This window comes from Macrobrachium nipponense, chromosome 36 (assembly GCF_015104395.2).
Source record: "Macrobrachium nipponense isolate FS-2020 chromosome 36, ASM1510439v2, whole genome shotgun sequence".
Classification (NCBI taxonomy): domain Eukaryota; kingdom Metazoa; phylum Arthropoda; class Malacostraca; order Decapoda; family Palaemonidae; genus Macrobrachium; species Macrobrachium nipponense.
This window is the reverse complement of record NC_087220.1, coordinates 46,704,356-46,716,408: the sequence shown is the minus strand read 5'-3', so window position 1 is coordinate 46,716,408 and position 12,053 is coordinate 46,704,356. Positions and strand designations below refer to the sequence as shown.

Sequence of the window (12,053 nt, the reverse complement as noted above, 5' to 3'; positions counted from 1 at the left end):
ATAGAGCAAGATTCACTCAATTATTGTGTTGTCTTCTTCTTTTCATGACTAATGCATTTTTAGGATACACTCATTTACAAATGTTCAAGTACTATGAATGTAACTAGCAAAATTTTCTGATTATCACATTATAACAGTATACAAGAAAATATCACTATGCGTTTCATTTCTTATCACCATAAAAGTATTTGAAATACAAATTTCATTGTTATTCTCGAGCTAAGCTAGTAACAGTACGCTCGTCCTAAGCTGCTCTCTCAAGCTATTCAACAGTTACTCTCATCCCAAGCTGCTCTCTCTCTCTCTCTCTCTCTCTCTCTCTCTCTCTCTCTCTCTCTCTCTCTCTCTCTCTCTCTCTCTCTCTCTCTAAAAATATGAATTACTGTATCATAATATCATAAACTATTATGTACAAAGTTGAATAATAATAATTCCATTAATAAATTAGTTTCTTTTAGCAACTAAATTGTTTTCCAAAATAATTCTTTCGGTAATAAAGGTCCATCAGCTGATTCTAAATGTAAGCAAAAGACAAAACTAGGTTTTTTATTGCTGTATTTTGCTGTTTATACATTAATATTATAGTTGGGTGGAGTAATCTTTACAGTAAATAATTTTTTTTTTATCATAAATATGTTCATTCACAAAATAGATATATACTATGTACTTTTAGTTTGGTGCAGCAGCCAAATCATGAAAATAGAAAGGAATTGTTAGGCAATATGCTTTTGCTGCTGATCTGATGAAGGGGAAATTGAGATAGGAAATAATAACTTTTGAAAATGTCTTTAATTTAGTTTAAGGTGATAGTGAAGACATATTTTGGAGCTTGAACTAAAGTAGGCAGTTATAAACATTGAAATAGTGGTCTTGGGTGGGTAATTATTAAAGTAGCAGTTTAAAGTGATTTTAAGGGGGGGGGGTACCAGGATAACACGGGTATTACTTATCACGGGGGTTCTGGACCCTATCCCCCGCGGTTATCGAGGCCCTATTGTACTTCTGATGTCAGAAACTACTCCCCAAGTATTAGTTATTATTATTTATTTATTTTTTGGTAATTTCATAACATTGATATCTATCCCTCAAATGAGGGACTCAATGTTGACTTTAAGTGAATAAGTCAAGACTCATGATGTCTAACTAGGTCAGAGGTATTTTCTTGAAGAGAGATTCTCTTATTTGATTCTGTTTCATTTTGCTTACAGAGCAATAAGGTTCTGGAACATTATTGATGTTGAGTGTTTTTATTTGAAAGCTTTGAGAAGGTAACCTTTGGTCACATTTTACAATTCAATTTGTCTTGTAAAATAGTTTTTGAGTTGCATCTTCATTCTAATAATCTAACATATTGTAAAGGGAATAGCTTTTGTTTGCTATTTTTTTTTCTCTGTCATCGAAACCACATCTTCACATTTTAATTAGCTTGTCTTATGTCAGGTATCGGGTGGAAGAGCAGACATCGCACCTGCACAGAACATCTCTGATGACAACTTTGGGGGTAAAATATTGGGAAAACGGGGCCTTATGGTAAATAAGCGTGTTAGAGAGGCAGATGAGAACACTGGTATATCGTGTGTTAATTTGTCGCCTACCAGGAAAAGGATTAGAGTAGCAGGAAAGGTACTGTACCGTAAATGTTTGTTTGTTCATGAAACTTACCTGACAGATATATATATATAGCTGTATTCTCTGAAGTCCGACAGAATTTCAAAATTCGCGGCACAGCACGCTGGGCGGCCAGGTGTAGTACCCATTCCCGCCGCTGGGAGGCGGATATCAGGAACCATTCCCATTTTCTATTCATATTTTTTCTGTCGCCGGTCGGTAAACAACTGATTACAGACCTCCGCCTAGGATTTTGAAACTTCATTAGCCGCTTAAGTATCCTAATTATTCTTTCGATTATTGACTTGGATTTGTGGCTAGGCATACGCTATCATTAGTTAAATTTTTTCATTGCATATGATGTCTGAAGCTAGTTAGCCTAGTTTCAGACTTTGTTGTCTGCATGGGGTAAGGTGAGGCTACCGGAACTTTCGGTAGACACTCGCTTAGTATATATGACGTTTACATGTTTTCTTTGCATAAAGATCAATGTAATTAGTGTAATGTGTGACTGATTACGGAAGAAGTAGGATTCATGTACACATTTTAGAGCGTGTTAGATTCAGGAGTTTTCCTCCACAGTAAACAGAAGTTAGAAATAATTAACCTTCTAACCTCCTGTAGAATTTATTTTGCCTAACCCTGTGGTATGGCTTACGGGCCTAGAAGAAGTGTCTGCTAGAGGATTACATCAAGTAATCTTAGACTAAAGTGCTCGCTCTCCAATCAGTGTTGTGAAGTGTAGTGCCCCTTGTGTTGTGGAGGGGGCGTCAGATTGGCCCCATAATGCCTCTAGGCCTGGACCTCTGTCGGACTCCCAGGACTCAGGGAGAGGGCAATTCGAAAGCCGCAAGAGGGTTACGGGGGCTCCCCACCGATCTGGCGTCCCTTCGGCAGGACCTGTTGACGCTTCCCAGGCTGCTAAAGATCGTGCACGTGCACGAATCTTGAAGGATTGCTTCTCGTCCTCCGAGGCGTCCTCCCCGCGCAAGGGTTGGAGCTCTCGGAAGGACTCGCGCCCTCTAAGAAGCTTTAGAGAAGAGGACGCTTCACGTCCTCTCTCTCGTCAGGAGGGTAAGTCAGATCGGCCCCATAACGCCTCTAGGCCTAGACCTCTGTCGGACTCCCAGGAAGCAGGGAGAGGGCATGTCAAAAGCCGAAGGAGGGTTACGGGTTTTTCATGCTGATCTGGCTTCCTTTCGGCAGGTCCTGTTGTCGCTTCCCAGGCTGCCAAAGATCGTGCATGTGCACGAATCTTGAAGGATTGTTTCTTGTCCTCCGAGGCGTCCTCCCCCCACAAGGGTTGGAGCTCTTGGAAGGACTCGTGCCCCCTTAAGAAGCTCTAGAGAAGAGGACGCTTCACGTCCTCTCTCTCGTCACAAGAGGATGAAAGAGTCCTGTGCCCTGTCAGGGCTCTCAAATTTTATTTACATAAACGAAGGAAGTAAGAGGTCCTTCGGGTAATTTATGGTGCTCAGGAAGAGACCACATTTACCCTTTTCGAAGAATGCACTGGCTCTTTTCCTAAGGGACATTATTAAGGAGGCTCATTCATCTTGCCAGAAGAGTGATTTGAGCCTCCTGCGAGTGAACGCTTATGAAGTTAGAGCTGTTTCAACCTCGCTAGCATTCCAAAAGAATATGGTAATCAAGGACATTCTTGATTCCACCTTTTGGAGGAGCAACTCAGTATTCGTCTCCTCTCCTCATGGCGCTCCGTATACGTTATGTAACGTTCGCTTTACTTCGAAAAAGCAAGCTGATAAGTTTGACGTCCGGCAAGCTGCTTTGCACAGTCAAACAACTTATGTCTCTGGTTCGGCATAAGAAGGGCAATTTAGACGTGAGGAAGCTTTTGGAGGTGCTCGACGTCCTATAAGTAGAGACATTCTCCAGGACGCTCGGCAAGCACCTTGCGAGGGTGTCTTTCGGACGCTCGGCGTTCCTTTGTTGAGTGCGTTCCTGGAGATTTTCTTTTGCATTACTAAGACGCAAGTTGTCGCACAGGCGGCCACTGTCTTTGTAAGAAGGTATGAAGGTCTTTAAGGCCCGTCTTGAAGACGAAAGCCCTACGTCTTCCTTTAGTGTTCACACACTTCAGGAGCAGCGTGTGGCTCTCCATTGAGACTCGCATGAGGACGTCCCTTGAAAATATTCAACGTCCTACGCAAAACGCGGTTCGTCATAACATTGAGATGTTGGCAAGGTCGCTCGCCAGGACGCCTCTTGGCGGGCCTTGCATGCATCAGGGTGCTCAACGAGATCCTCTCTGAAATGTCGTTCAGAAGACTTGGTGTTCTCTGCTCAGACACGCTCGCAGCTAAGCAGGACGCTTTTGAGGACGCTCAGCAGGACGCTCGCCGTTCGAAGCAGGACGCTCGCCGTTCGAAGCAGGACGGTTTTCGGACGAGGCAGGACGCTTTTGAGGACGCTCGGCAGGACTGCTTGCCTGGCTAAGCAGGACGCTTTTGGCGCCTCTCGTCAGGAAGCTCGTGCTTCCTCTCGTAGGGACGTGTCTAGTAAGACAGTTCCCGTTGTTTCAAAGGACGCTCTACGTTCACAAGATGTCCGTCCTTCAAAGGATCGTCGTAAGGGCGAGTCCGTACCTGAAGCGGTGACTTCCAATCAGCGGAAGTCTTGTTCAGGCCTAAGCCTGCTGGACGTACGCCCTCATCCGGATGACGTTCTCCAGTTCCTCTTAGAGAAGAAGGGGAACTTAGTAGTCCAGCGAGTTCAGTCGAAGAAGAACCTCCTGTAGCTTCGGCTGTCTCAGACTATAAGGTTCTTGTGCGGCTGTTACGTTCGTCCTTCGGGGATAAGTTTCAGCCGGCAGCCCCTAGGTCTCCTCTCTCTCAACTTTCGTCTTCTAAGTCAGTCAAGACTCCTGAGTTTGTCGAGATGAAGACGTCGCTTTCAACCAAGAGGGCTTTCAAGAAGCTCCAAGATTTTATGTCCCGAAGGAAGGACCAGGGCAAAACCACTTTCGCCCTTTCTCCCTCTAGACTCTCCAGGAAAGGAGGCATTTGGTATGAAACCAAGGAGGACTCTCATTAACAAATTTCGGAAGAGCTCTCATTCATTTTCAGAGGCTCATCTGTGGAGTAAGAAAAAGACTTGTAGACTAGATCCAGGAAGTCTTATGTCCAATATCATAAGAACATTGAACGGTCCTTTTCAATCCTCGGTTCTCACTTGATGATCTCTATTCGAATATTACTCCCTTCTCTTGGCAAAGAGTCAAGGAGTTCTTTTAAAAAGTCTCATTCATTAGAACGTGGACAGTCTTTTTCCTTTCTTTCTCTCTTCCTCGTCGAGGAAAGATGTTGTAGAGAATTCGATGTTCAAATTACTACAATACTTACGTAGTTTATCTTTGCGTCATTTTGCTAACGCATGGGTTAAGTCATATACGCATATCGTATTTACCTCTACGGATAGAAGCCGAAAGAACTGTTGTTCTAATATATTTAATTGACACTCCCTTCAACCTTCCAAGAGTTTTCGGAGTAAGAACAACTCTTAAGGTATTGTTACGACAACACCAACTCAGCTTCTGTATTTAGCGAATTCTGTTTCGTTTAAATATGCCTGCTTGAGAGTTTCCTTTTGCTCGATAATATCATACCTATTCCTTCGTAAAGGGAGTAGCTGGCAACTCAGGCAGATAGTGCGAGACGATGAATGAACAAGGCTGCTGTTACTGTGATCTACGCAGTACCGGCTAGCTCTGTGACATGCGCGGTTGGTTACGTCTCTCTCCCCTGCGGGGATGGCTGACTAGCCGTCTCTCTGCCCTACAATCATGGATTTTAGTCTCGGGTTGAGGAAATTTCTAGTAATCATGAATGAACATGCCTTCCGTTTACTTAGAAAATTTCAACAAGTTATCTCTTAGACCTGTTCGGCACTGTAACAGAATTCTGTACGAGTCCACCGCTGCATAGCACTATAATAATGCTCTCCTACTTATGCAAAGCGCAGCCTTATTTAGGCAAGGAAGCAGGCTGAGTGAGGGAATGGATGAGTTTGCTGGGGACCATTTCCTCGCTGGAGAAGCTTGTTTTCCCTGAATGAACAGCAATTCAGACCTCTACAATTTTTCCTCACGGAGAAATTGGAATAACATCAAAGATCTAGTAATAATTCTAATTTTCTCTCAACGGCTTGAGGATCACCTCGGGTGATAGCGAGAGGGTGCCAGACATCCGAAACAGAGGAACAGATGTCCTGGCACATTGTCTGAAAGAATTGGAAGCCAATTTGGTCGGCTCTCCAGTTCCTCGAAGAGTGAGTTTTGATCGAGTTGTCCAAATCATCTTGGATAATTTCTCAGCTCTTTCATAGCTCAAGAAGAGAGAGTTGGTTATGGCCTTGGGCTCGGAACGTAACGATCCTCAAGAGGTTCGTTAAACTAGTGCATGTCCGTACGGGTCTTCTCGATCGAAGGCAGCAACTTCTGACGTCTGAGTAATCCTCACTTAGAAGTATGTCGAAAGTTGAGGAGAGACTGAGGGCGTCCTTTCGTTAAGTTTTTCGTAATATTGTAGACGAAGGAGCTTCCTCTTAAGTTGTTCCCTTATTCATGATCCTAGAGGATTAGCATTAGTCGCCACCATGTTGGCCTTTAAGAGGTTGGATTCACAGAGGTCATGTAATTCAGAGAGAATTGTCCAAAGACCCTTCCCGAGAGAATCAGTGTAATCTAACATCGTCACTTAGTGAAGTATCTAATATCTCTCCTCTCTGAGTCGGAAGGCGTTCAGACTATCGAGAAGCGATAAGATCTTCAAAATTAATGGCAGTCTCTTGGCCAAGGCAAAGCAGTGCTGCCTATTTTCAGTGTTCAATCGGAGGGGGCCGTTTCTGCAGATAGTGAAGGGAAAATGACTGTTCCTCCACCTCGACCTCTGTGAATTTCTTTAAGGTTCTATCTTTCCGTCTGAAGTATGAGATAAGCTAGAAGTCCTAACTATTGTAGAATATGCAAATATGTTGTTGACGGCCTCTAGGCTCAGAGATTCGGTTCTGTCAAACAACAAAGCTTCACGATCTTTGAGGTCTGTGGAGATCTTGAAATTCTCTGGATCGAAGGTTCCGGCATAGAACTTAGACGTAGTCTGAGTTTCTGATGCCAAAAGCATTTCGAACCTATCCTTTCTGCGAACTTAATACATGTGACCAGAAAGGCTAACATTCTAACCGCTCTAGCCACGGCAAGGAGGGTTAGTGAGGTTTTAGCCATCATCAGAGGTTTTGGCTTTAAAGGACATAATGCGGTTTGTCCTCTAATCCTTCCGTTCTTGGTAAGAACGAAAACCTGTCTAACCCTTGACCCGAAGGCTTGGAGACCAAGGGTATGGCACAAATTATTGGGCAAGGGCATTAGAGAGTCCTGTGCACTGTCGGGTCTCTCAAGTTTTATCTTGATAAAACTATAGAAAGTCGAGGTCAACGGACAATCTGCGGTGTTCCGTAAAAAGACCAGACTGGTTCATGTCCAAGAATACCCTGGCATTATAGTCAAGGAGTTCTTTTAAAAAGTCTCATTCATTATGTTTGCATAAAGATTTGAGATTTTTTCTTAATATGAATGCTCAAGAGGTGAGGGCGCGGCCTCTGTAGCATTTCAACAGAGCATGACACTCGGTTAACATCCTGAGTGCCACGCTTTAGCGAAGCAACTGTGTTCGCTTCACACTCCCGACGGGATGTGAAGACGACATTTGAGATCTGTAAGTTTAGGACCATACATATCCGTAGATATATTATTGGGGGCAGGAATCAACACGAATCCTATCCTATAGAAAAGGGATAGGTGTGCTTTTAACTTTGAAGGGTTATTCGCTTGAGGCGCGTTCCTTTTCTTTAGCCTAGAAGTTATGGAACTAACTTTGATAGGTTAGGTCAGGTGGTGGTTTTAGCTTTGTTGCCCTCAGAAGTATGGTCATATGGTCTAGTCACATTGTGGTCACGCCCCCGTTGACAGATCATCTAGAGCGCACCTGCATTACAGGTCTCTACCTCGCTGGCAACTCTAGTAAAGCAGAAGCAGACTTTGTTGACAGTAATCACGAAGTCGGCTATGCTAACAGGTGAGGAACCAAGATGTATATCATCTACTTAATTTAGTTTCCTAAAAATCCTATTCTGTGTCTTCCCACCATCCGAAGGAGGGATTCAGCAATACACGTATATATATCTGTCAGGTAAGTTTCATGAACAAAATGTTATTGTTATAATACAATTAAGTTTGTTCATACTTACCTGGCAGATATATATAATTAAAGTGCCCACCCACCTCCCCTCAGGAGACAGTGGCACTGATAAAATATGAATAGAAAATGGGGAATGGTTCCTGATATCCGCCTCCCAGCTGGCGGGGGAATTGGGTACTACACCTGGCCGCCCACTGCGTGTGCCGCGAATTTTGAAATTGTCGGACTTCAGAGAATACAGCTATATATATATCTGCCAGGTAAGTATGAACAAACTTAATTGTATTATAACAATAACATTTTCATAAGGACATATGATATTCTGATTTTTGCACTTACATTTTACTGCCATAGCAAAGAATTAAAAGTTTGTTTCATTAGATTTGTATCTTCTTAAGTAATTCTGATGTTTGCACTTACTTTTTGCTGGCAAAGCAAGAATTAAAAACTAAGTTTCCTTTACATTTTTTATCATGTATTCAGTGTTATTTATGTAACTCACAAAGTAATTTCATAGCTGTATTTCCACTTGTGTGGCAGCTTAATGTGAAAAATTGCTGTATCACTTCTATTGATTTTGGGTGGGTGACTAACCCGCTGACTGTTTTGAGTACAATAGAAACAACAGAGCAAAAGACCACTTGTTTTCTGCCTTGTTTTGATGGTACATGGAATCTTTGGAGCATCTGTGTTTGTCTTATTACATTGTGATTTTGGGCCAGCCTTCGAGTAGTTGGTGAAGTATTCAGTTTTAGTGTAGCCTTAAATCTTAGAGAAGATAGTTTTTTTTTAAATAAATACCATTTTGACAGTCATGTTGGATAAAGTACCTCCAGCATTAGGTATTGTAGGGAGGAGTGTAAAACCAGGTTGACCAAAGCCACTTCTGACTCATACTATCTGCGCAAATTGTAGGAGACAAGTTTGTATGAAAGATCTTACATGTAAGGAATGTAAAGATTGGGACAAATGTTGGTGAAAGTTATGGTAATCTCACTTAGAAAAACTAGATAGCTAATAAAAGGAAGGCTTCCTCTAGAGTCTGAATTAGAGCTCGTAGTTTAGAACCCACTCTTAAATACAGGCAGTCCCTAGTTATCAGCAAGGGTTTCCATTCTGATGGGCTTCATGATAAGCAAAAATAGACATTAAATAAAACTCTTATGATTTATGGTGCCAATAACTGGATTTTGGTGCTGATAACCAGTTAAATGGTGTGTGTGTTAAGTATGTATTAGTGCCATAACTATTATTAATGCCAATAACCAGAAGTCTGGTTTATGGCACTGAAAATCACAGATTTTAGACAATTGCCATAAAACGGATTGTCATTACCCGCTGGGCAATAACTGGGTACTACCTTATAGTGTAATAGGTAATCGTGGCAATAACCCGAGTACTACCTTTATAGTGTAGTTGATAATAGTGGCAATAACCGTGTACTACCTTTATAGTGTTGTAGATAATCGTGTCATTCTATCTTCCCCTGCTGTAGCCTTGTCCCCTATCATCAGTCCACCTAATATTATACCATTCACTCCTGTGCCCAGCTCAGTGGTTCCCAACGTTTTTCACTTCATCTCTCCCTCCATGAATTCTCAACCTCCTTCTTGCCCCTTTTCATTTTTCTCTCAAATTATTTCCACCCCTCCCCCCATAAAAAAACCAAGAGGTAAAAAAAGGATAAAAAAAAATTAATAATGCTGATGAAGGAAATACCTTTGCTTTATTTATTAGAGCTAAAGTTTTTACAAACTTGGCAATTATAAGTCCAGATGAGGTGAAAAAACCTCCTCCCAAGAGGAAAGAGTGGAAACTTTGCGATGTTCCCTCTTCTTACAAAACGACCTCCAATACGACTTAGGCCGAACCCGACATTCCTGGCAGGGATTCATCAACGTACAAAGATGAGCTCTGCACGTACTGCAAGTTGTGTAGGGATCTGTAGTCGACGACTGCAAAAACCTAGAGCACTGGACCTCCGGAATACACATGCATTGATGAGGCTGTGAAGACTCGAGGGAAGCCATACCAACAAATACACATTCTTAACACTGAAAAAAACAGAACAGAGGCAGAAAAAATGGGCTTGGGAGGAGAGGAAAGCCTAAACATCTACTCCCCAAGACGGTTAGGAAAAGACTGGTGTGTCATGAGGTTTGAATGTGTGGTTTCTGACTAACTTTCACCTCGTTCTCACAGGCGTTGCCAGATCTCACAGACTGCTTTACAGTCAGAGATTGTTTAAACCAGTTACCATCTGCCGCTTGGAAAATATTCTATTGTTAAGACCTCAGGTTTGTTAGCTATGAAAAATACAAATTGGTATAAAACTTTGTCATTTTTTGAAGTAAAAACTTAAGTTACACCATGAGTGACATTTGTCACAAGAAGCTAGTGAAGTAAAGATTTTATGACTTACTACATACTTTTATGACTGGGTTTTATTGTTAACTTTGATTTGATTCTGTTTCAGAGTGCTCCAGAAAAGAGCCCTAGTGATGATGGAAACTCTCCACCCCATCAGGAAGGACAACCTGACAAATCTGTAAATAACAAGCCTGATAAGGTAAACTTCTTTTGGTCACATTTTTTATTGTTTTCGTTATGATAACTTCAGTGTCCTTCCTTGGAAGTAGGGACTTTCCCTATATTATGTTATGTCGTGACAACATTTGTTACAAGAAGTGAGTTAAGTGAAGATTTTTGTACTTACTACGTACTTTTATGAGTAGGTGTTATTGACAAACTCTGATTTTATTTTGTTTCAGAGTGGCCCAGAAACAAGAAAATCCCTGAGGCGTGTTGATGTTAGTAAGGGTTTGCTGGATGCAAATCCTCCATCCCATCAGGAAGGAGAACCTGATAAATCTGCATTTAAGGACTCTGAAAAGGTAACCTTAACTTTGTCACGTATTAAAATGAATTTTTCCAAATAAAAAGAAGTACTCCTACCTTGATTCTAATCCTCAATCCCCCCTCGTTGTGGGACCACCTTGACAGGGTTAGTGGGCCCTTGAACCCGAGAATTAGTTGCCATGTTTGAGTCCAAGAGTGTCATATATATTTTGATGTATTTATTTGGGAGTATTATTTTGCAATTTTCCACTTATTGTAAAATTTATCTGACCTGACAAATAGGAAAAGATATAGCTGGGAATGGGTTTAAATCTGAAGTTAAATAGTGGGACCATCAACTGCCCGATAATGTTTGGATCTGAGTTTTTGGGTGGAACTATTCTGCAGGACTGGATCATGGATTCCAGGGGGATAACGGTTCTGGGTATAGTACTCGAGGCATACCCATAATGTGATTAGGGTGGAAGTGATTGTATTCTTGTAATACTCTCAAGTCCCATCAAGTGGGTTTGCCAACATGGTCATTTTAACCTTTGTAGACTGAAGTACCTTCTCATGTCATATTTGAAAATGAAAGGGTACTTGTACATCCTTTCCAGAAAAGACCAATGCAGTGATATTGTTAGAAGACTTGTAGAGTGTTCATGTGTATGTTCTCTTACCTGCTTTTCTCTTCTAGATGATTCGTTCTGCAATCTGTTTCTATGTTTTATGTGGATAAATTTGTAGTTCTGGATTGGTAATATCAGTCTCTGAGGAGTGTTTAAGCGAGACGAACCACCGAGTTTGTTTCTTTACTATTGCAAAGGATACAATTTGCCGTTACACAAGTTACAACTTATGAAAAAAAATCTGATTAGGATCGTTAAAATGACTAAGTGCTCTGGCAAAGTATTGCATCTTTACAAAAAAAACTGGAATTTTTTACATATACAGGCAGTCCCCGGGTTACGACGGGGGTTCCGTTCTTGAGGCGCGTCGTAAGCCGAAAATCGTCTTAAGCTGGAACGACACTTGGAAATATGCCTTAAACTAAGAAAAAGTTAGAGAGACCTTACCTGTGTGACATGCAGTATTGCATGATGTTGTAGTTGGTTATTTCATGGCAAAGGATGGTTCTTGAAGGTATAATTCTTTATTAAACTCTTGTGACACTATAAAGCACAATGTACTACACTTAATCCTTAGGTTAGATTATACACTAAACACTATTACACTGTATATAGTAGTACACTAATTCTTTGGTAGATCCTGGAGTACACTAAAATCCCAGTCTGGTAGCTCTGGAAGGTAAAAGTATAACACAATTAGTACGTACAGTAATATGCATCATACAGTGGTTTAATATCACATATATAACATGTATAAAAC

The 12,053-nt window shown here is 41.5% G+C and overlaps 1 protein-coding gene across 1 annotated transcript in view; it reads left to right on the top strand.

Moving 5' to 3' along the window:
• LOC135203433 (uncharacterized) overlaps positions 1–11,396 on the top strand; it is a 13,627-nt gene extending 2,231 nt beyond the window's left edge. The window contains exons 2-4 of the mRNA XM_064233161.1: positions 1,441–1,623; positions 10,300–10,392; positions 10,595–11,396. Of these exons, the coding sequence (XP_064089231.1) occupies positions 1,441–1,623; positions 10,300–10,392; positions 10,595–10,762 (444 nt within the window). The 3' untranslated portion in view covers positions 10,763–11,396. The remainder of the gene's footprint in view (positions 1–1,440; positions 1,624–10,299; positions 10,393–10,594) is intronic.
• Positions 11,397–12,053: the final 657 nt, after the last annotated feature.